The following is a 19,043-nucleotide window of genomic DNA, read 5'->3' as shown; positions in this document are numbered from 1 at the left end:
TGTGTCCTGGGGATAGCACCCACACAAGCAACCTTTCTTGCAGCAGGAAGGTGACTGATGTGGGGATGCTTCAGGCTTGCTGTGGAATGTAGTTTTGGGGCTGCAGGTGTGGTTTGAGCCCTTGCAGAGACTCAGGGTACTGGATGGCCCAGCAACGGGCAGGAAGGGTTTGCTCTGGCACCGGTACACCAGCAAGCAAACCCACTGCCTCTGCACCACAAGGCCTGTGCATGCCACAGGCAGGCATGGATCTGGCTGTGCCAGTGCAGGGGACTCACCTCGGGGAGCGGATGGAGTTCCTCCACCTCCACAGTGACCTCCCCAGGCTGCTCAGCCTCCTGAGAGCCTCCAGCCTCCTCCTCTCCCTGCAGCTGGCTCAGCTCTTTGGCTTTCTCCTTGGATTTTTTACTTTTCTTCTTCAACTTCAGTTTGCTTAGGGCACCTTTTGTCTTGTCCGCAAGCCTCCCCTCTGCCACACTGGGGCTGCTGAAGATCTCCACTGTGATGGCCATGAGGATGCGCCCACGGTAGAAGATCCCCTCGCCCATGCCCTCGTTCAGGTCCCTGTGGATGTCCCGCAGAGCTGAGTTCTGGGGGGAGCCATACAGGTTCACCCAGGCTGGGCCAAATGTGGGGTTAAAGCCTGTAATGACAGGGCCAGAGTCTAATTTCACCACAGGATGCTACTGCAAAAAGAGACCTTCTCCCAAGGCAGCCCAGGACGCACAAATGTGAACGTGCTTTGGCCAGATACACTCCTCTCTCCACCTCCAGGAGACCAGCACAGCCTAGACAGAAGGTGCATGACAGAAGGTGCAGGGCCAACTATGTCACCCTGCCCCAGGGGAGCAGCCATTCCAGCCCTCACCATTCCTGCCCGAGTCTGAGATCTGCTGCAGGTCAATGTAGTGTGTGGCAAGGGCCACATCGCCAACGTTGGCATCATCCAACACCTGAACTTTTATCTTCTTGGCAAGAGGTGGAAACATCTCGATGAAGCCGATCTGCTCATTCCACTCAGGCTCTGTGGTGTTGCTCTCCACCGACGTTTCCCCCTGGGAAAGAGGAGGTGTGAAAACCACACAGCCTCAACCAGCAGCAGGAGCAAGAGATGCCTTAGAGCCTCTCTGGGAATAGCACATCCCCCTGCCCTGCCTGCAGACAGTCCTGGGCAGATTCTGGAGGCGGCTGGGTCCCTGATCCTGTTCACAGCTATTGGTCTCGGCACTTCCTCAAGGGAAGCTGTCCTGAGGCCCTGGCCACGCTCTGCGCAGCTGAGGGGAACGCTAGAAACAAGCAGGCAGCTCCGCCAGACCCAGAGACATGCAGGCTCCCCTGGGAGAGCCCCGGGCCAACCAGGCTGCCCAGGAACTGAGCAAAGGCAGCTGGCTGGGCCAGTCACTTCTTGTGCTAATGTTTATCACAGAACAAGAAACCCCAGCCTTGGGTGCAAGAACATGGCCATTAGTTAAGTAAACTCTCCAAAGAGTGTCAGGCTGAGCTTGGCTCATCACATAGGACTTCTGCTCCAGGACTTATTTGACCGTCTCCCTATGTTTAGCTATGAGATCTCTGCCTGCACAGCCAGCAGCTCAGCCAGCTGTGGTACCATTGCTGGTGGCTGTGCCCAGTGTAGGGCTGTACCTGGTGTGGCTTCCTGCAGAGACAGAGTCCCATAAAAAGCTTCTCATCCAGACACTGGTTACCCATGGCCACACAGCTCAGGCTGCTGCCAAACACACTGCAGGGCTCAGGCTTTTCCAGCCTGTCTCCAGTGGGATTGCTGCATCCAAGAGGGGCTCCCAGCAGCATCAGCTCTGTGCACGTTGACACACAGCCACGGGAGGATCGGCCAGGCCCTGCACAGCCCCCCAGCAAACTCACCTGCTGCCCACAGAATGAGACCTGCACATATGGGTCGATAAAGACTTTTTTCTCCCCTATGATCTTGGAGAAACCCGCCATAATGCCTGCGCTCATGCTGGGCAGGCCTTCAGCACGGTACAGCTTGATGCAAACCCTGGCCCAGGGTCGCTCTGCAGGGACTCTCTTAGGCAGCAGCAGGTTCCTAAAAGACAAATTCGTGTTCTGGCTGTTTGCTGGAGCACAGGAAACATGATGCTGGGAAACAAAATGCCCCAGCTGGCAGGCGGTTTGGATCCTGTGCAACAATAGCCCTGTTTCCCTGGGTCTTCCCCCAGTAGACGGGGGAAAAAAATGGGACCAAAAAGGTAGAGTGAAGAGAGACACGACTGTTTTCCCCAGGTCCATACGGGACCCCACTGCACCCACCTTTCAATGTCCTCATCCCGGCTGCTGGTGGAGGTGGGAAGGGAGCCCACAACATCCCCACGTGCAGTGACGGAGATGTTGCACTTCACAAAGCCTTTCACACCTGCCCGGGTGTCCGTGGGGTCACTGATAACAGCCCACTTCTGGAAAAACCTGTGATCTGAAAGGGAAGGGTTTCCCAGCGGGAAGGCCCAGCTTACCATTTTGCAACCCAGCTACACCTGCGCAAACATTGCCCCAACCCTATCCCTGAATGTGCAGAAGGTCTCACTGGCCCCCGGACAGCCAGGACGAGAAGCAAGTGCCAGGCCTCACATGAACTCAGGGCTTTCAAGATAGGGCCTTCAGCAGACCCAGCAAAGTCTGGAGGAAACATCTGTTTCAGATGAACCCGGGGGTGGCAAGCAGGTGTCCAATGCCTTGGTCATACCTGGTTGGCTGTACACTGTCACAACATCCATTTTGAATGTTCCTATGCATGTTCCCAGGAACGGTATCTTCTTTGAGTGAAAAACCTGCAGACAGCACAAATCTCCCTGAGCACCAAGAGATGTGGGCAGTCAGGCAACATGTCTAGACTTCCTTAAGGAGGACGAGACTGCTAAGAAATGCCTGGTCCAACACACAGCTCCAGCTGTAAGCTCCTCTTGCACACTGACCCATTTGAATTAGCATATGGCCAAACCTTGACCCTGGCCAACCGTTCCCACAAAGCCCGCCCACCCATAGCCATAGCCCAAAACCAGGCCAAGGCAAATTCTTGCCCTGCACCTAAGTCAACTTATTCTCCCAAACCCAGATAAGCCAAACACCCACATAGGATCTGCTTTCTAATAGGGACTCCTTATGTCCCTACCCTGCCAGGACTGGGTAGAGCCATGCTCCCCACTGGGCCAGCCTCTCTCCCACAACCAAACCACGCTTAGTGCTTGCCAAGCCAGTGCCAGCAAAAGAGATCTGCAGCCTTTCACAGGGAGGGACCAGAGACCGTATGGCAGAAAAGGTACTCGCTGTGTTTAACTATCCTCAGAAAAGTCTTGGGGAAGCCCTCTGCATTTCGTGCTGGGGGATTCTTGAAGGTTGCTCTCCCCTGCCTGCCTTCAAGTGCAAGGGCATTTCTTCAAGTGCAAATTGCTGCTCAGTTCCCCCTTGCTCCCACCACACCAGTCATTCACCTCTGCCCCATTCAAGTGGGAGGCTTCTGGGCAAGGAACAGCATGGCCTCACTCCTAAAACTGAGGGTAGCAAGGCCACAGGCAAGAAACCGCCCCAAAAGCTCCCCTGCAGTTGCTGGAAGCCAAGAAAACCTGAACGGTTGCATTCCGTGGGGTAAAACTGCAGGCATGCTGCCAAGGAAAGATAATTCCCTGGGGGGGGGATGTAAAAACAGGCCTAGCATCACTTCCTCACAGGACATTTCGGCACTATCCGGGCACAGCTGCTGCCCTGCTACACTGTGACGGCACAGAGTCAGAGCGTTTGTTGGCGATGCTGTGGGCTTTGCACCTGGCTGATGAGCAATGAGTCGGAAAGGCAGCATTGCATTGCCCAGTGGCTGGCTCAGAACAGGGCCTGGGTCTGGTCCCTACTCCACCATGGCCTCACACTATGACTGGGGTCCCTCGGTCTCCCCGTGGGCCAGATGTCTCAGGGTGCAAAACCTGGCTAGTACCACTACACTTGCTCTGCCCCTCGCTCCCAACATCTACATGCAGAAGCAGTGGTCTGCACCACTTACTTACCCAAGGAAGGACAAATAGCAGGATATGCTTACCGAAATCTCTATGAGTCTCTGGAATAAAGCTTCCCTTGGCTCATGGAATTCAAACAAAAAATACTGAAAGAGAAAAGAGATCGCTGAGCCCAGGCTCCGGACATGGCCTTTACCTGAAAGCAGCTGCATCCAGAGCATTCCCCGCAAAGATGGTCCCTGCCCACCCAGGACATTGGCACAGCAAGGATGGAGCCTCTGTCTGCAATGAGTACCTCATTGTAGAAGGGGCAGTTTGTTGACTTCTGTGTCGCCGTTTGTCTCTTCTCTTCTCCAACCTTGACTACCACAAAGGGGTTAATGTTCACCCCCACCAGCTTCTGGGCTTCAATGATATTAATCCCAACCTGGGGAAATGTAGGAGAAAACCCTCAGCTCACAAGTCTCCTCATTTCCAGCTCCCTCTTGAGCCTATGTGGTCAATGCAGTACAAGGAAGTTTCTGCTGCTGCCATCCTACAGCTGGGCCAAAAAGGCAGAGGACACTCATCTCAGCACGCGGGGCATCCAGGACTGGTGAAGGCACAGCTCTGGAAGCTACTACAGCCAGAATCAAACCAAACTGGCAATTAAGATATTTGTTTCCTTTGGAAACAAATAAGTGCTTTGCTCAACCAAAAATCTTCTATCTGAATATAGCAAGCACCATTCTTGGCATCAGCAAGACAAAGAGATGAAATGCTAAATCCCCAACACCTTTGACAAGAGTTTCTCCTTCCACACCAGCAGCTCTATCCCAGCTCAGTCCCAAGGGGACACAAACCCACTGCTTCCACGTGGCGGGGTGCACAGAGAGCTTCTCAGAGAAGATGCTCTCTGTATCTTCTGTTGATACTTCTCTTTGAATCCTGGATAGATGGACTCTCCTGAAAGGACTGGATTTCCTGCGACTGGTTACGGTCTAAGATCTGGAAGAAACGTTCTCTTGCTCTCAATACAAGCAATTAGTCATTAAGATGAAGAATAATAGCTTCAAGAAAAGGATCAAAGGAAATTTCACGTCCCACAAAAGCTTCCTGCTTGGTGGGTAGGACCCAACCCTGAAAAGCAGGAGACCCTAATCTGAGTTCATATTTTCACAGAATCAAGGAAGGATTTGAAGCAACATATCCAGGCTGGAAGACCTGGCCCTGAACAAGGGCAAAAGATGACTTTACAGTAGTTTCAAATAAACCTGGTGTCAGAGCATCAGCCAGACTTACAACCTGATTTCAGCCTCCCAGGATCTCCAAGAAAAACCCCCACAGCAGCCTCCCACCCCAGGCTTGGCCCAGCTGTGTCCATAGACATCCCTGGCAGCTCAGGCAAGGCCCCCGGCAGCCCAGCAAGCACCAGCCATGCCCTAGTGCTCGCTGAAGCTCTGCTGAGGTAGTGTTTTGCCATGGTGCTTGGAGCCATCAAAGCTGATTCTCTTCTCCTGTACATCCATACCTAAGCAGATGGCCCAATACAAATTCTGCCCTGGGCCGGCTGATTTTGGAGCCTGTGTGACTGATGCCAGTCCATTCAGGGAAATCTAACACCTTGCCTAGGGAGGTCGCACAAAGCAAAAAGGCATCTTTGTGCTAGAGGTCTTGCCAGGATATGCAACAATTGGAGAAGCCCAGTCCAGCAGCCGGGCACCGAGGAGCCACCTGCAGGGCCAGAAGCAGCTGTGTGGACGTGCACCCAGCACTGCAGTACCTGGAAGCTCTGCGGGGTTGGGGTGGCAAACAGGTCCCATCTGGAGCAAAGCCTGGAGCGGCTGCACAGAAAAACAACGTGGGTGAGCTGGTCCCTCCATCTACATGAGTTGGAGAGAGTCTCCGCCAAGGGAAACGATTGCAAAACCTGAAAATTATGATTTCTTGACCAAGGAACAAAAAAAACCCCAACGCTCCTTGTTTGGGGCCATCAGAGATTAAAGGTTTCTGACATTTTGCATAACACTAAGAAATGCCTGGAAATCACCCCAGGAGCTGGTGCTTCCCACCCCAGGGCCCAAGCAAATGCAAGAGAGAAGAGCACAGGACTGTTACCTCTTCACAGGGCTGAAGACAATGCCTGAGATCTCCATCTCAGAAACATCGTAGAAATCTTCTTCCTCCTCCTCCTCCTCTTCCTCATCAGTCTCCAGGCCTTTCACCAGCTTCCTGCCCAGCGCCTCGGCCTTCCTGTCCAGCTCACTAGCTCTCTGCGCCTCAGCTGCCCTGCAAACCCCGCTGCCACGTCACTTGCCACATCACCAGCCCCAAGGAATGGACTGTGCACTCACCTCCACCCCACCGCTGCCCAGGAGGGTTAGCTGATAAACTCAAGTAGAGCTACTTACTCCGGCTCCTCAAATCCAGGATTGCGGATGATTAATTCTGAACTGTAAGAAACAAGATGTTTTACAGAAAACCAAGCATGTCACAGCTGTTCACTGATGTAACAGTGCAACAGCCACAGCCATGCTTCTGCTTGGCTCTTGGCAGTGACATAAACATCCTCTTAGCAATATTTTTCCACTGCCCACCACGCCTGCCCTCTACCTTGCCTCTGGGCACTTCAGAAGTGATGTTACTGGAACCTTGTTACTGCCTGTAATCTTATCTGCTCAGAGACTCACATCTCCCCTGGCTTTGGGAACCTCTGGCATCACCTGTGTGCGGGGTGCCTGGGGCTGGTACAGCCCAAAGCTGTGCTCTCCACAGCTTTGCAACAATGAAGTCTTGCTCCTGTGAGCCAGAAAGGCTGCAGAAGTGCCCATAAGTCTGATGGCACTCCTGGGATGCAGAGGGTTGTTGCAGTTGCAGGCCCTCTGTGAAGACAAGGCATTTTATCTCCAAGAGCTCCAGTCACTTCTTGCTATTGGAAAGCAGAAATGCTTCAGCCTGGCCAGAGGTGGAGCATAAATGAGGCTGGACAGCATCCCAAAGGGCTCTAGTGGCCACTGTCAGAGAGAGTTGCACATGCTGTACAATTTTCTTTTCCCAGGATTTCAGTACCTGTCTTTCATCTGATAGACAAAGTCATCTTCAGCCCAGGTTCCAGCTGAGCCATCGGGGGGCTGGTAGCGCAAATCCAGCTCGATATAGATCTAAAAGCAGAAGGTAAAACTGCCTGAGAGCTCAGCAGCCATAACAGACCTGCAGAAATGTCAAGGAAAAGGGGAAGGGAAGCATGGAAGGCAAAGACAAGTGAGATGTTGGTGGAAAGAAGGCAAAGGGTGGGGACCACTGTCCCAAGAGGAGCCAATTTACACCAGGCTCTCCTTGACTGCCTCCAACAATGGGCTGGTATTAACCAAACTCCATTCCACCCCCTACAGCCTCCCAGATTCAGGGATTCACTGAACAAAACTCAACTCATGTTTCCAAATCTAAAATACATCACAGAGGGGGCCCTGAAAGCCGTCCTCTGGGCACTTTTGCCTACGAAAGTAGGGAGAGCCCTGCAGCAGAGCAAATTAACATGCAGGTGTACGGAGCGCTCCCTCTGCGCTCTCTCTGGTATAAGGCAGCTGGAAAAGCATCCCTAGGCACATCACCTTATTTTAAAAGACCAAGGTGACCATAAGTAACATTCGGAGTCTGTGTCACGAGAGATGCTGAGCTAGATTTAGCTTCCCCGCAGAATGGTCGGAGGAGCGTGGGGTGTGTTAGCATCAGCACAGCAAGCAGGGCACTGAAAATAGACAGGCACGGGGTGGGACGGAATTACAGTCCTGGCATGTTTCAGGATATCTCAGTCTTGGAGGCAAAGATCCAAGGATCTGTCAAGGCCAGACACTTTGTTCTGGAGTCATAGTCAGGGATCTTGCAAGAAAATAGGCCTTTTTCACAAATGCATCTTACTTCCAGCCCATCACTGTGCAGAGGGCAGCTCTCAACTTCCCACAGCAATGAGGGAGGGAGGAGACTGAGGAATCTGCATTAGCAATGTTACAGAAGCACACAGAGCAGCTTCTGCAGGCCTAGGCTACATGTCCAGCATGACACAGAAATACTCCTGCACTGTCTTCACAGAGCAGGGGCTTCAGAGAACCTGCAGTCTTTCCACTTCAAGCAACCTGGATTTCCTAAGGTATCGCACCTGACTTTATTTGTGCATTTGGAATGAATCAGAAGCAAAACTTCTGCCTCCAGCTCCAGTTCTATGCCCAGGAGGAGATATGCAGCTGCTTATTTGTGGGTGAGATTTTGAGCCTTTAGGTCTCCTAAGGGCTTACACATACTGGGAAAGAAAACACAGTGAAAGGAAGAGAAATAGGAGGCCTTTGCTGAATATCTCCCCAGCAGACATTCCTCCTCCTCCTCCCAGGAGGAGGCCTCACTGAGCTAGGAGCACCTCTGTCTGCAGGTGACCACACTGATCCCAAACAGACATGAACACAAGACAATCTCCCAGCAGAGGCTAAAATCACAGCCATGGAGGAGGCCACCCATCAGTGGGCTAACGGGAAGGTATAGGCCAGGTTCCCAGCTCAATCCTTAGAAAAAGCATGTTTCTGGAACTACAATCCAAGGAAGCAGGAATACAGCAGCTGAGAGAAGCAGCAGGGGAGGCTGGATGCAGGCAGAAGCCTGAGAGAAAGCTGGGTAGGTAGCTGACAGTCTGAAACCCCTTTGACCCATCACGAGAAAAAAGGGGTGCAAATAATTCAAGTCCTAGACGTGCCAGGGAAGAACAGGACTTGGAATTACAGAAACGGGGCTTGTTCCAGTTTGCCTAACAAAACTAAAGGAGCAGTGATTGCAGGGAGAGGTGACTTCACTACTCAGCAGACATATGCGCATAGACACAGCTCTCTCAGCAGTATCGCAGGTAATAGATTTAAGGTGGGCAGGGGCGCCAGGTTAGCACTCACAAGCCCTCCTAGGCACACCAACCCTAGCTCATGCAAAAAGCTTGGAGAGATCAAGGTCTGGGGGGGTCTTCACAGCTGGCCACCTTCCTCTGCCTGGCATTAGTAACTGGGAAGCACAGCGAGGAGGATTCAGTAGACTGTGAGGTCCCTGCAACATCCCCAGTGCCTTCTTGGGCGTCAGTCACAGCCTGAATGGGGCAGATTGAAACAGCTTATTGGCAAAACGCCTCTTCTCAGCTGAGCTGAGGGAGAGGGTCTTAGACTGCTCCTAGGCAGCTGCGCAGTCTTATCTGCACGTTTCTGCCCACCATAGCCCTCATGCAGCCCAGCCAGGGAGCTGACCCAGCCAAAAGCTAACCTGGCAAAAATGAAAGCAGTTGGTTGGACTGGCTCGTCAGCATGAATGCTGGTGTTAGCACAAGGGAAGAGGTGGCCAGGAGCAAAGGGATGGGCCACAGGGCAGCTCTGACCTTACAGCTGGTTAAGTGATGCTTGCTTGGTCCCTTCAAACCATCACCAGTGTGGATGGCTGCCAAAGGGTCAGTCTAGTCCTTGCCCCTTTGCCAGCATGAATGTTCAGGCAGTGATCTGTGTCTGGCTGAAAATCGTCCTGGAAAAGCTCAGCTTCCACCTGGACCTGCCCATTGATTCAGGCAAGCTTTGCAAGTACCACTGACAGCACAGAAAAGCCATGCCTGTGCAGCTGGTGGCCGTCCACCCCAGTTTCATATCCTGGTGGCCATGGAGCTGCATCCCGCGCGTCACCACAGGGTGAGTCAGGCTGCCCGTGGAAAGGGCAAACAAGGGGCGTAGCACATCGCAGGGCAGCCGCAGCTCCAAGTGCTGCCCGCCTCCACTTCAGCCTCCCTCCGGCCCTGCCCGCTGCCCTGGCACTGAGCCCATGTTTGTCCGGCTCTTGCTGAACCATGCCTGCACATTAAACTGGCAGGAAAAGGCTCATTTTTCGGTTGAGTTCATTTTCCACCACCACAAAGGGCCTAGTGAGCACCAGCAGCCAGGCAGGAGGGGAGTAGGGACCATGGAGCAGAGGGGCAGACCCACTCATGCTGCTATGAACTGTGGCTCAGGAGCTGCCTTTAAACCTTCAGGTTAACACCAAAGTTTAACCCCAACCCTCCCTGGGAGCTCCTGAGACACCCTGTCACCTTCAGCCTCGAACTGCTGGCTCCCCGCTGCTTTGCATGCCGTGGCAGCTTCCACCAAGGACCGCGGACGCTCGCATAGTGTGGGTAGTAGATGAAACACCAAGTCCTACATCCATCAGCCAGACCCAGGGAGGTTTTACTGGGCCTCCCCCCTCCCCGTTTTGGCCCTCACCAGGTCTCCCAGGACTCCCAGCCCACCTTAAGCACTTTGGGATGCTCCTAGAGCCACTCCATCCAAGTGGCTGTGCCTCACAGAGTCGCAGCCAGCACAAATCCCACAGGACCTCAGGTTCAAAGCAGAGATCTGGACTCCTTTTAGCCCCAAATCCACCTGGGACCCTTCAGCCAAGGTTTCCTGTTAAGCCTTTCTGAATGGCCAGGGCCCTGGGGATTTATGCTGAGCCAAACTGAGATGCCAAGTGGTGCCTATCCCCAGGCTGCCCGCAGAGGACTTACACCAGTGACGCTGTGGTTTCTATCTACGAGGGCCTCTCGGAGGATCAGCCTTCCAGATGTCATCAGATGCTGAAGGCTGAGGACAAGGGTACCAAGAAGCCTGTAACAAAACCACAGGTTGTAGCAACATGATACACAGCATCAGTGTCTATCCCCCAGAGGGACAGAGTGTCCGGGTCTTCTCTCTCCTAGCTCACACTCCCTCCAAACCACAGAGAAGGTTTATCCCGCCAGCAGTGAACTGCTACAGCACTTTTCCTAGGAGGTCTGACACCTAAAATACCCAAGACCCTCAGACCCTCTGCAGACTGCAATAGGTCATGCCAAGGCAGCCTCCATCCCGGTCAAGCCTAGGTAGGTGCCTGCAACAGGGTTGCTAAAAGTGATTCTGTCAAACTCATTGGTGATTCAAGGAAAGGCTTGTGAAGATCCCCTCCCACTGACCACGAAGGAGCTCTCTCCCTTGGCAGAGCTCTCTCCCTTGGCAGAGCTCTCTCCCTTGGCAGAGCTGGACTTAGTAGGAGCAAGTCCGCACTTGGCCAGCCCAAGCCACCAGAGCTTGGGTGACTCTTCCCAGGCAAACTGTTAGGATGGAGCAGAGGCACCACAGAAGTAAATATATAATTAGGAACTAAACACATAACTACAGGGCTGTCAGTAGCAAGTCAGACCAAAATCTACCCAGCCCAAAGGAGCTTCTCCCCGGGAAAGGATCATCCTGGCTCCCAGCAAGTGGCAGTAATGTGTGGGGTGTGACATTCAACAGCTCCTAACCCCAACTCTGGGTTACTCCCGCTTGGAGCCTGTTTGTATTTTGGCCTCCAACTCCCTGTGGCAACTGGATCAGCAGCTGAACTGAGAAGAAAAGAGAAGACTGAGAGGTGATCTGATCAATGTGTACAAGTATCTGAAGGGAGGGTGTCGAGAGGATGGGGCCAGACTCTTCTTCGTGGTGCCCAGCAACAGGACAAGAGGCAACGGGCACCAACTGAAACAGAGGAAGTTCCATCTGAACCTGAGAAAAAACTTCTTGACTGTGAGGGTGACTGAGCACTGGAACAGGTTGCCCAGAGAGGTGGTGGAGTCTCCTTCCCTGGAGATATTCAAAACCTGCCTGGACGCGACCCTGGGCAATGTGCTCTAGAGGACCCTGCTTGGAGCAGGGAGGTTGGACTAGATGATCTCCAGAGGTCCCTTCCAACCTAAACGATTCTGTGATTCTGTGAACTAAACCCAGCACAAAGCAGAACTTCTTGCTGTTGGCTGCGAGCTGCAGGTTGAGCATTTCACAGTCCACCCGAGAGGCAAGTGGGGAAGATCATTCCCTAGTCAACACCATTTCAGCTGCAAGCTGCTGACCTCATATTCCCTCAGATCCACCTCCTTTCTGAAGTCCAGGGTCTGTTCGGTCTCCTTCCCCAGAGGAAGGAGTCTCTCTGTCCATCCTTCCTCCTCTCCTGTCTAGCTTTCCTAGCTCTCTGCTGCTTTGACAGAAGGACTGCACTCAAAAAGTCAGGAGAAGGGCAGGCCACAGATCGACACAGTGGCATAACAAAATTTTCCCTTCAGTCCTTCTAGCCTCTCTTTACGCTTATTTTTGAGCATCCCAGTGCACTGAGCAAAGGCTTTTAAACCGTCATGTTTGTCACCTGCCCCCGAGCAGTGAAGGTGCTTGGATAGATGCTGCTGGTGGCTGCTCAGCCATTTCCCGCCAGAGTCCTTTGCTCAGCACCATCCTGGTGATTTGCTACTGTTTGCTTTAGCTATTTGTTCTTAAGCAGTTTCTATTGACATTTCAGTCTGAGATCATTCTTCTGATGCGTCTCCCATAAGGAAAAGGTCCAGTGAACAGAGACACAAAGTTCAGCCACTTTTTCTGCTTCCTCCATATACACTCTGACAGGCTTTTGATAGCTTTGAAAAGGTTTGTATTACTAGCTATTTCTAGAAAGTTGTTCCTGTTGATCTTCCTTCAGTTCTTACATTTTACTTGTCAGAGCTTGCACTCTTCTCTGCATCCCTCATACGTATTTTTCCATGTCCTTGAAGGATGTGTCTTTACTCCATTACTTACTCCACGACATTGCTCCATCTGTCACCTGTACTCTTGGGTTTCCCTGGAGTGTTTTACAACTGCTAGTATAGCTACTGAGTTCACACTTATGGTGTCTGTGCTTCCTATGAGCATTTTATATTCTATCTGATCCTTTAAAAGTTCTCTCGTGATTAAATACCTCTCCTTTTAAAGGTTAAACCTTATTATCACGGACCTGAGGCTATTCTCCACTGACAGGGATGGTGAATTTGGGTGCAGGGTGGTCATAGTCGCTCTACAAGGTAAGGGCAGGTCCCTGTGGGTGCAGTTCCTGTCCTTGCAGCTGCTCTGCTCCTGGCAGGGCTGGTATGGTCCTAGTTTACCTTTGTCCCACCAGACAGTCAGATCTGGATCCTCACGAAGTCTCAGTTACTTGCTGGCACAGCTAAATCACTCACCTTATTTGAGTTCATATATGCAGTACTGCTGCCCCACCAGAACCAGCTCCATTTCTAACCTGTGTATATATATACTATATATTTGTACCTATCCTCTATAACTTGTATCCTGCTTGTCTTCCTCCCACCAAGTTTCCAAGAAACCTTTTCTACTCCCATTTAAAGCCCAGTGCTTCTCTCCTCCACACTTTCTGTTGTTCTTTCACCCTTCAGTGATTCTGCCTGGATAACCAGCCCCAAGATGGCCAGGTCACCCCTACAACCCCGAGGACCTACCTGTTACTGAAAACCTTGCTGCAGTTGTAAACTTTAATGGACAGCATCTCTCCCATGATGAGTTTCCCGTAGTGAGGCCAGCGAAAGAGCTGAAAAGGAACACAGATCGCAGTCAATTATTTCCTTCATTCTTGCAGCTTTTAGGAGACAGAGCGCAGTCAATGGATAAAGCTGAACTATCAGAATGAAAAGAATTTCCCCCAGCATCGAAGAGCAGGACAGAAGCAACAGCACGGAGACGAATGCCACGACCTGCCCCGGAGCAGCTCCAGGTCCCTGCCAGCCGGTGGGGACTCACAGAGGTGGGACGCTGCAAGTTCCACTCTCTGGAAGATGCGGGGCTCTGCTCACTGTTATTTTAGAAATAGCAGTCTCTGACAGGCAACCGGAGGGTATGGTAAAGCCAACTTTGGACAGGGCAAGGTTTGAAAGGGAGGTTTTGTTACAGCCATTTATTGCTCTCTCCTCTTTAAGGTGAGGATATCAGGCTAACGACAGAGAGCTTCACATGCCCCAAAACACTTCCTTTTCTGCAGGGCCCAAATTCACCTCGCCTCATTTTCCCCAAGGCTCCCAGTTCTGCCAAGCCTGAATTCCCACTATGAGGGAGGCAGCACGTTCCTCTGCCTACCTCTTTCTTCCCACATCTGCAGAGCATTTCCAACCCTAGGCCAGGCAGTCAGGACATTACCCAGGCCCCATTTTACCCCAACGTGTACCAACTCCCAGCTACGGACTTCCCAGCACCTGGCCACTGCCAGAGCTGCCCTGCTATGCCTTTCCCTTTCACTGGCATCTGGCTCTACCACTGGTTGCAGGTTCCCAGACAACGGACATGGGGAGGTGGAAGGAGGGTGACACAATCCAGCCAAGCCAGCTCCCTGCCCCAGTGAGTGAAGCTCTGCGATGGAGCTTAGCCGATGGCAGTCCTGCCCCTGCCCACGTCCAGCACTGGTGCCGGTGCTGCCAGCTCCACAAAGGACCAGGTCAGCATATGGTAGAGCAAAAAACCAACGCTGCGGGGCCGGGAGCCATCCCAGTCACTCGCAGATAAGAACAGATGATGTCTCATTCCCAGACACATTTTCCCCACATTTTGGGACTAGCTAGTTGCAAGTTGACTGATCTCATCATGAACACGGCAAAAAGCTACTGCAGCAGGAAATTATTTTTCTGCTGGCTGGGTCAGACCATGTGGCTGGGAATGGAGGAAGACAGGGAGGAGAGCAAGAGCCCTCTTCAGCAGCACGGGGCTGCAGATCAGCTGCTCAAGAAACCAGAGCATCATCCACGGGAAAAGGGGAAGATAAGCATCTTCCCCTGTTATTTGAGGTCCTTGAACTGGCCAGTTGTGGAGTCAGACATGGGCGTGGAAAGATACAAGAAAAAAGACTCCCTTGAGGTGGGCAAGGAGCTCTCAGGCTGGCTCAGGTGCAGTGAGAAACTGCACTCGGAGAATGTGATTCACTTGACAACCAACCTGACCCACCAGCTTGCAGCTGACAGAAGGAAAAGAGCCCTTCTGCCCCCATATCTCCTGCTGCTCCTTCCCCCTGCCCTACCCTCTCTCCGCACGTCCCTCCTGCTGCCTGCCCAGCCGGTTCTGAACCCGTTGAGCTCACTAATCTGGCAGAAATTGGGGTTTTTTGGTACATTTTCTGCCTGACCAGACAGGCTTTCCAAACTGTATGTTAGCTTAATTACACTCTTTTTATACACACGAAGGTGTTGGACTAAACAGCTGAAATAAGAAAGCCAAGGTGACGCGACGGGTGTAGCCTGTGGGTGTTGCTGACCCAGGAGTGCGGCAGGCGGGCAGCTGCCCCACGCGCAGCCCCCTCTCCCAGGGCCGGCCGGGGGAAGCGCTGACACAGCACTGCAAGAAAAAAAAGCACGGGGGGAACGAAAATGGGAGCAAGTCCGGCGGCCTCACAGAAATTAAAACTTGTGGGCACCCCAGGGGAAACACTTTGAGGTGCCCAGGCTGCGACAGGCCCGGCACCCCGAGACGCCCGGTCCGTCCTCAGCCTCTTCGCGACCCCCCCTCCAGCCCCACAAGAACTGCCGGCGGAGCCCGCTCAGGCTTTGCGAGACAGCCCGGCTCCGCACCCCCGGGCCGAGGTGGCCCGGCGCGGAAGGGGTCCGGGCGAGGCTGGCGCTCACCTCTCCGTAGACGGCCTCCGCGCCGCAGCGCACCTTCCTCGTCTTCTGGGTAAAACCTTGGGAGCGAGAGGGGCGGCTGTGAGGGCCCCGGGGCCGGCCCCCCCGCCGCCCCGCCGCCCCCCGCGCGCGGCGCCCCAGCCCACCTCGGAAGCTGAGCTGCACCTGCCGCTCGCCGCGGCCCGGCAGCCGCGAGAGCCGCCGCACGCCGACGCTGAGCGCCATGGAGCGGCCGCCCGCGCTGCCCCGCGCCCGTCGCCCGCCGTGACTCAGCCGCGACTCGCCCGGCTGGTTGGGCCGCCCGCTGCCCCCCCGGCCGGCCCCCGCCGCGCCCCGGCTGCTCGGCCTCCCTCGGCCTCCCAGGGAGCCAGGCGGGCTCCGTGGGCAGGGTGGCCCTGCGGGACAGCCCGCCCCTGCCCCTGCCCCTGCCCCTGCCCCTGCCCCTGCCCAGGTCCTGCTCCAGCTCCTGCCCCCGTCCTTCACCCAGGAGCGCCCAAACCCCCTGGGGCCGCGGCCAGCAGAGGGGGGCCCTCCACCCCGGGGGGGTGCTCAGAGAGGTTGTTCGTAGCTGTTTGCCCCACGTTACCCCGGTGGCATCGTCCCTGCATGTCCCCAGCGGCGCCAAACCGCAGCGGGGCTCGGGCAGGCCCCAGCCCCGGAGCAGGGATGGAGGCCGCCTCCCAGCCCAGCACTCGCCGCGACCCTTCCTCCTGGGCCGAGGAAGCAGGCTGGGGTCAGCGACTGCAGATGGAGGCTGCAGGTACCGGCAGGACAGTGTGGCCGGGAAGGGCTCTCTCTGCCCCGGGGGCTTAGAAAGGAAGGAGAAGGGGAAATACTCAGTGGGAATCAAAGGAAGAGCCTGCCATTTTACAGCTGTATTTCGAACTTGATGCAACCTGATCCAGCCCCAGACGGGGCACGCAGCTTCCTGTGAAGCCTGGGACCAGAGGACACCGGCCTCAGTTGGCCTCTCGCCGTGGGAGCACTGTAGCGATCGACAGGAGCAGAGCTCTGCTTACAGCTGCCTCAGAGGGAAGCCCACAGCTGGTGCTCCAGCCCTGCTCACGCTCAAACCCAATGGCTTCTTCAGTGCCCCCAGCTGGGGGAACAATACTGCTTCTAAATCACAGCTTTAATGGTAAAACCCTCCAAAGCAAACAGAAGGAGGGTGGGGAAAGGAAGCCGCCCAGGCCAGCTGCCCAGGCCAGCTCTCAGCCCTCTGATTAGAAGGGTTGGGCTCCCCTGACATGAGGAAACTCTTGTGTTCAGCCTGGTGTGTGCTCAGTAGCCCCTATTCATCTTGCACCTTACCCAGCACAGGGAAACAGGAACACATTGAAACAGCAAGGAACTGGAGGAGCTAAGCTGACTCTGGCGGGCAGAAATTACCAGGGTGCCAGCTCTCTCTTGGGATAGACATTGCAGCCTAGTGCCAGCTCCCCGTAGGACAGTGCTTGGCATTAAAAGCTGTAGATCAGCTGGCAGAAGGTCTAACTGCACCAAAGCGCGTTGACACTGGCTTCTCAACAAGGCATGGGAGGAAGACCTGGCTCATGTCTCGCTGGGAGTGGGCTGCATTTGGAGCTCAACTCTCCAGAGTTGGGCCAGGTTAGGCTGCAGCCCGACTTGGTCTCTGATCCACCTTGCAGCACATCTGCACGAGCACTGATAAATGAGAGATGTTGCAGCCGTGGCCCTTCTGGCACCTAGACTTAGGCCAGATTAAAGTAATTGCATAATCAGGCTTTGGAAAATGTTTCTTCCTCCTGGGGGGGTCTGTCTCCTCCATCCACCACCTGGCAGAAACCAAAGCTGGGCACGTGGCATTGAAACACCTGCTCCCATGCATGCCACAAAGGGCATGTTGCACCCCAGGTCATGGAGACTAATCCTGCTCAGCAAACACCAAGCAGTGAATCATTCCTGTGCAACACTGGGCAGCTTCAAAGCAAACCCTGCAGTTATTCCCTTTATCTTCTTATTACACAAGAACTTCCTGGAGTGCAAGGAAAGCAGTGCCGGCGGTGGTGGAAACAAGCAGTGGTGGGGAGGATGCTGTTTCACAGCACAGCAGCAAAAAACACCAGGCCAGAAATATTTGGGACCACCTTGAGAACCCAAGCAAGTGAGAAGTTCAGTTTATGCCAGCGTAGGAAGCTCCGTGCACCAACTCCATTCCCAGTCATGGCTGCCAGTGTGCAGGTGATGTAATTCTGGCTGTACAATGAGACGTCCAGACTAGCAATGTGTGCTGCTGATGGGTGGATCTGGTATTTGCTTAAAGCACATCAAAATTATCAATCTCCCAGTGCAGTTTGTGTGAATTCCTTACCACTTAGGGTGGTTGTATCACTTGCATTCACTTGAATATAGTGTGTTAACTTTGGTAAAACAGTCTCTATCCCTTTGGGAACCAAACATCACAGAATCACAGAATCACAGAATGGTTGAGGTTGGAAGGGACCTCTGGAGATCATCTAGTCTAACCCCCCCCCCCCCCCCGCTCAAGCAGGGTCACTGACAGCATGCTGCCCATGACCCCGTCCAGGCGTGTTTTGAATATCTCCAGGGAAGGAGACTCCACCACCTCTCTGGGCAACCTGTTCCACTGATCAGGCACCCTCACAGTCAAGAAGTTTCTCCTCATGCTCAGATGCAACTTCCTATGTCACAGTTGGTGCCCACTGCCTCTTGTCCAGTTGCTGGGCACCACGGAGAAGAGTCTGGCCCCATCCTCTCGACACCCTCCCTTTCACATACTTGTACACAGTGATGAGATTGCCTCTCAGTCTTCTCTTCTCCAGATTGAACAGGCCCAGCTCTTGCAGCCTTTCTTCAGAGGAGACATGCTCCAGTCCCCTCATCATCTTTGGAGCCCTCTGCTGGACTCTCTCCAGTACTGCCATGTCTCTCTTGCCCTGGGGAGCCCACAATTGGACACACTACTGCAGATGTGGCCTCCCCAGGGCTGAGGAGAGGGGCAGGATCACCTCCCTCGACCTGCTGGCCACACTCTGCCTAATGCACCCCAGGATACCTTTGGCCTTCTTGGCCACAAGGCCACACTGCTGCTCATGCTTAACTTGTTGTCCACCAGCACTCCCAGGTCCTCCTCTGCAGAGCTGCTTTCCAGCAGCTCAGCCCCCAGCCTGTGCTGGTGCCTGGGGTTATTCCTGCCTAGGTGCAGGACCCTGCACTTGCCTTGGTTGAACTTCAGGAGGTTCCTCTCCGCCCAGCTCTCCAGCCTCTCCAGCTCCCTCTCAATGGCAGCACAGCCCTCTGGTGTATCAGCCACTCCCCCCAGTTTAGGATCATCAGCAAACTTGCTGAGGGTGCACTCTGTGCCTTCATCCAGGTCACTGATGAACAGGCTGAACAAGACTGGACCCAGTGCTGACCCCTGCGGGACACCGCTAGCTACAGGCCTCCAACTAGACTCTGTGCCACTGACCACAACCCTCTGAGCTCTGCCATCCAGCCAGTTTGCAATCCACTTCACTGTCTGCTCATCTAACCCACACTTCCTGAGTTTACCTACGAGGATGTGATGGGAGACAGTGTCCAAAGCCTTGCTGAAGTCCAGGCAGACAACATCCACT

General features: G+C 54.0%; 1 protein-coding gene across 4 annotated transcripts in view; it reads right to left on the bottom strand.

Annotated features, from left to right (window-relative positions):
* LOC104146960 (fer-1-like protein 4) overlaps positions 1-15,709 on the bottom strand; it is a 45,699-nt gene extending 29,990 nt beyond the window's left edge. For 3 of the 4 annotated variants that reach the window (XM_068912728.1, XM_068912730.1, XM_068912731.1), the window contains exons 1-15: positions 15,591-15,703; positions 15,448-15,503; positions 13,285-13,373; positions 10,516-10,615; positions 7,032-7,123; positions 6,374-6,415; positions 6,081-6,263; positions 5,746-5,806; positions 4,279-4,410; positions 4,067-4,129; positions 2,723-2,807; positions 2,293-2,452; positions 1,885-2,068; positions 869-1,055; positions 279-643 (exon numbers count right to left, since the gene is read on the bottom strand). In XM_068912728.1, the coding sequence (XP_068768829.1) occupies positions 279-643; positions 869-1,055; positions 1,885-2,068; positions 2,293-2,452; positions 2,723-2,807; positions 4,067-4,129; positions 4,279-4,410; positions 5,746-5,806; positions 6,081-6,263; positions 6,374-6,415; positions 7,032-7,123; positions 10,516-10,615; positions 13,285-13,373; positions 15,448-15,503; positions 15,591-15,669 (1,878 nt within the window). In that variant the 5' untranslated portion in view covers positions 15,670-15,703. Of the gene's footprint in view, positions 1-278; positions 644-868; positions 1,056-1,884; positions 2,069-2,292; positions 2,453-2,722; positions 2,808-4,066; positions 4,130-4,278; positions 4,411-5,745; positions 5,807-6,080; positions 6,264-6,373; positions 6,416-7,031; positions 7,124-10,515; positions 10,616-13,284; positions 13,374-15,447; positions 15,504-15,590 lie in introns of all 4 variants that reach the window. The other variant, XM_068912729.1, reaches the window with a different exon arrangement.
* Positions 15,710-19,043: the final 3,334 nt, after the last annotated feature.

This window comes from Struthio camelus, chromosome 18 (genome assembly GCF_040807025.1).
Source record: "Struthio camelus isolate bStrCam1 chromosome 18, bStrCam1.hap1, whole genome shotgun sequence".
Classification (NCBI taxonomy): Eukaryota; Metazoa; Chordata; class Aves; order Struthioniformes; family Struthionidae; genus Struthio; species Struthio camelus.
Note: the sequence above shows the minus strand (reverse complement) of the source record. Positions and strands in the feature narration are given on the sequence as shown.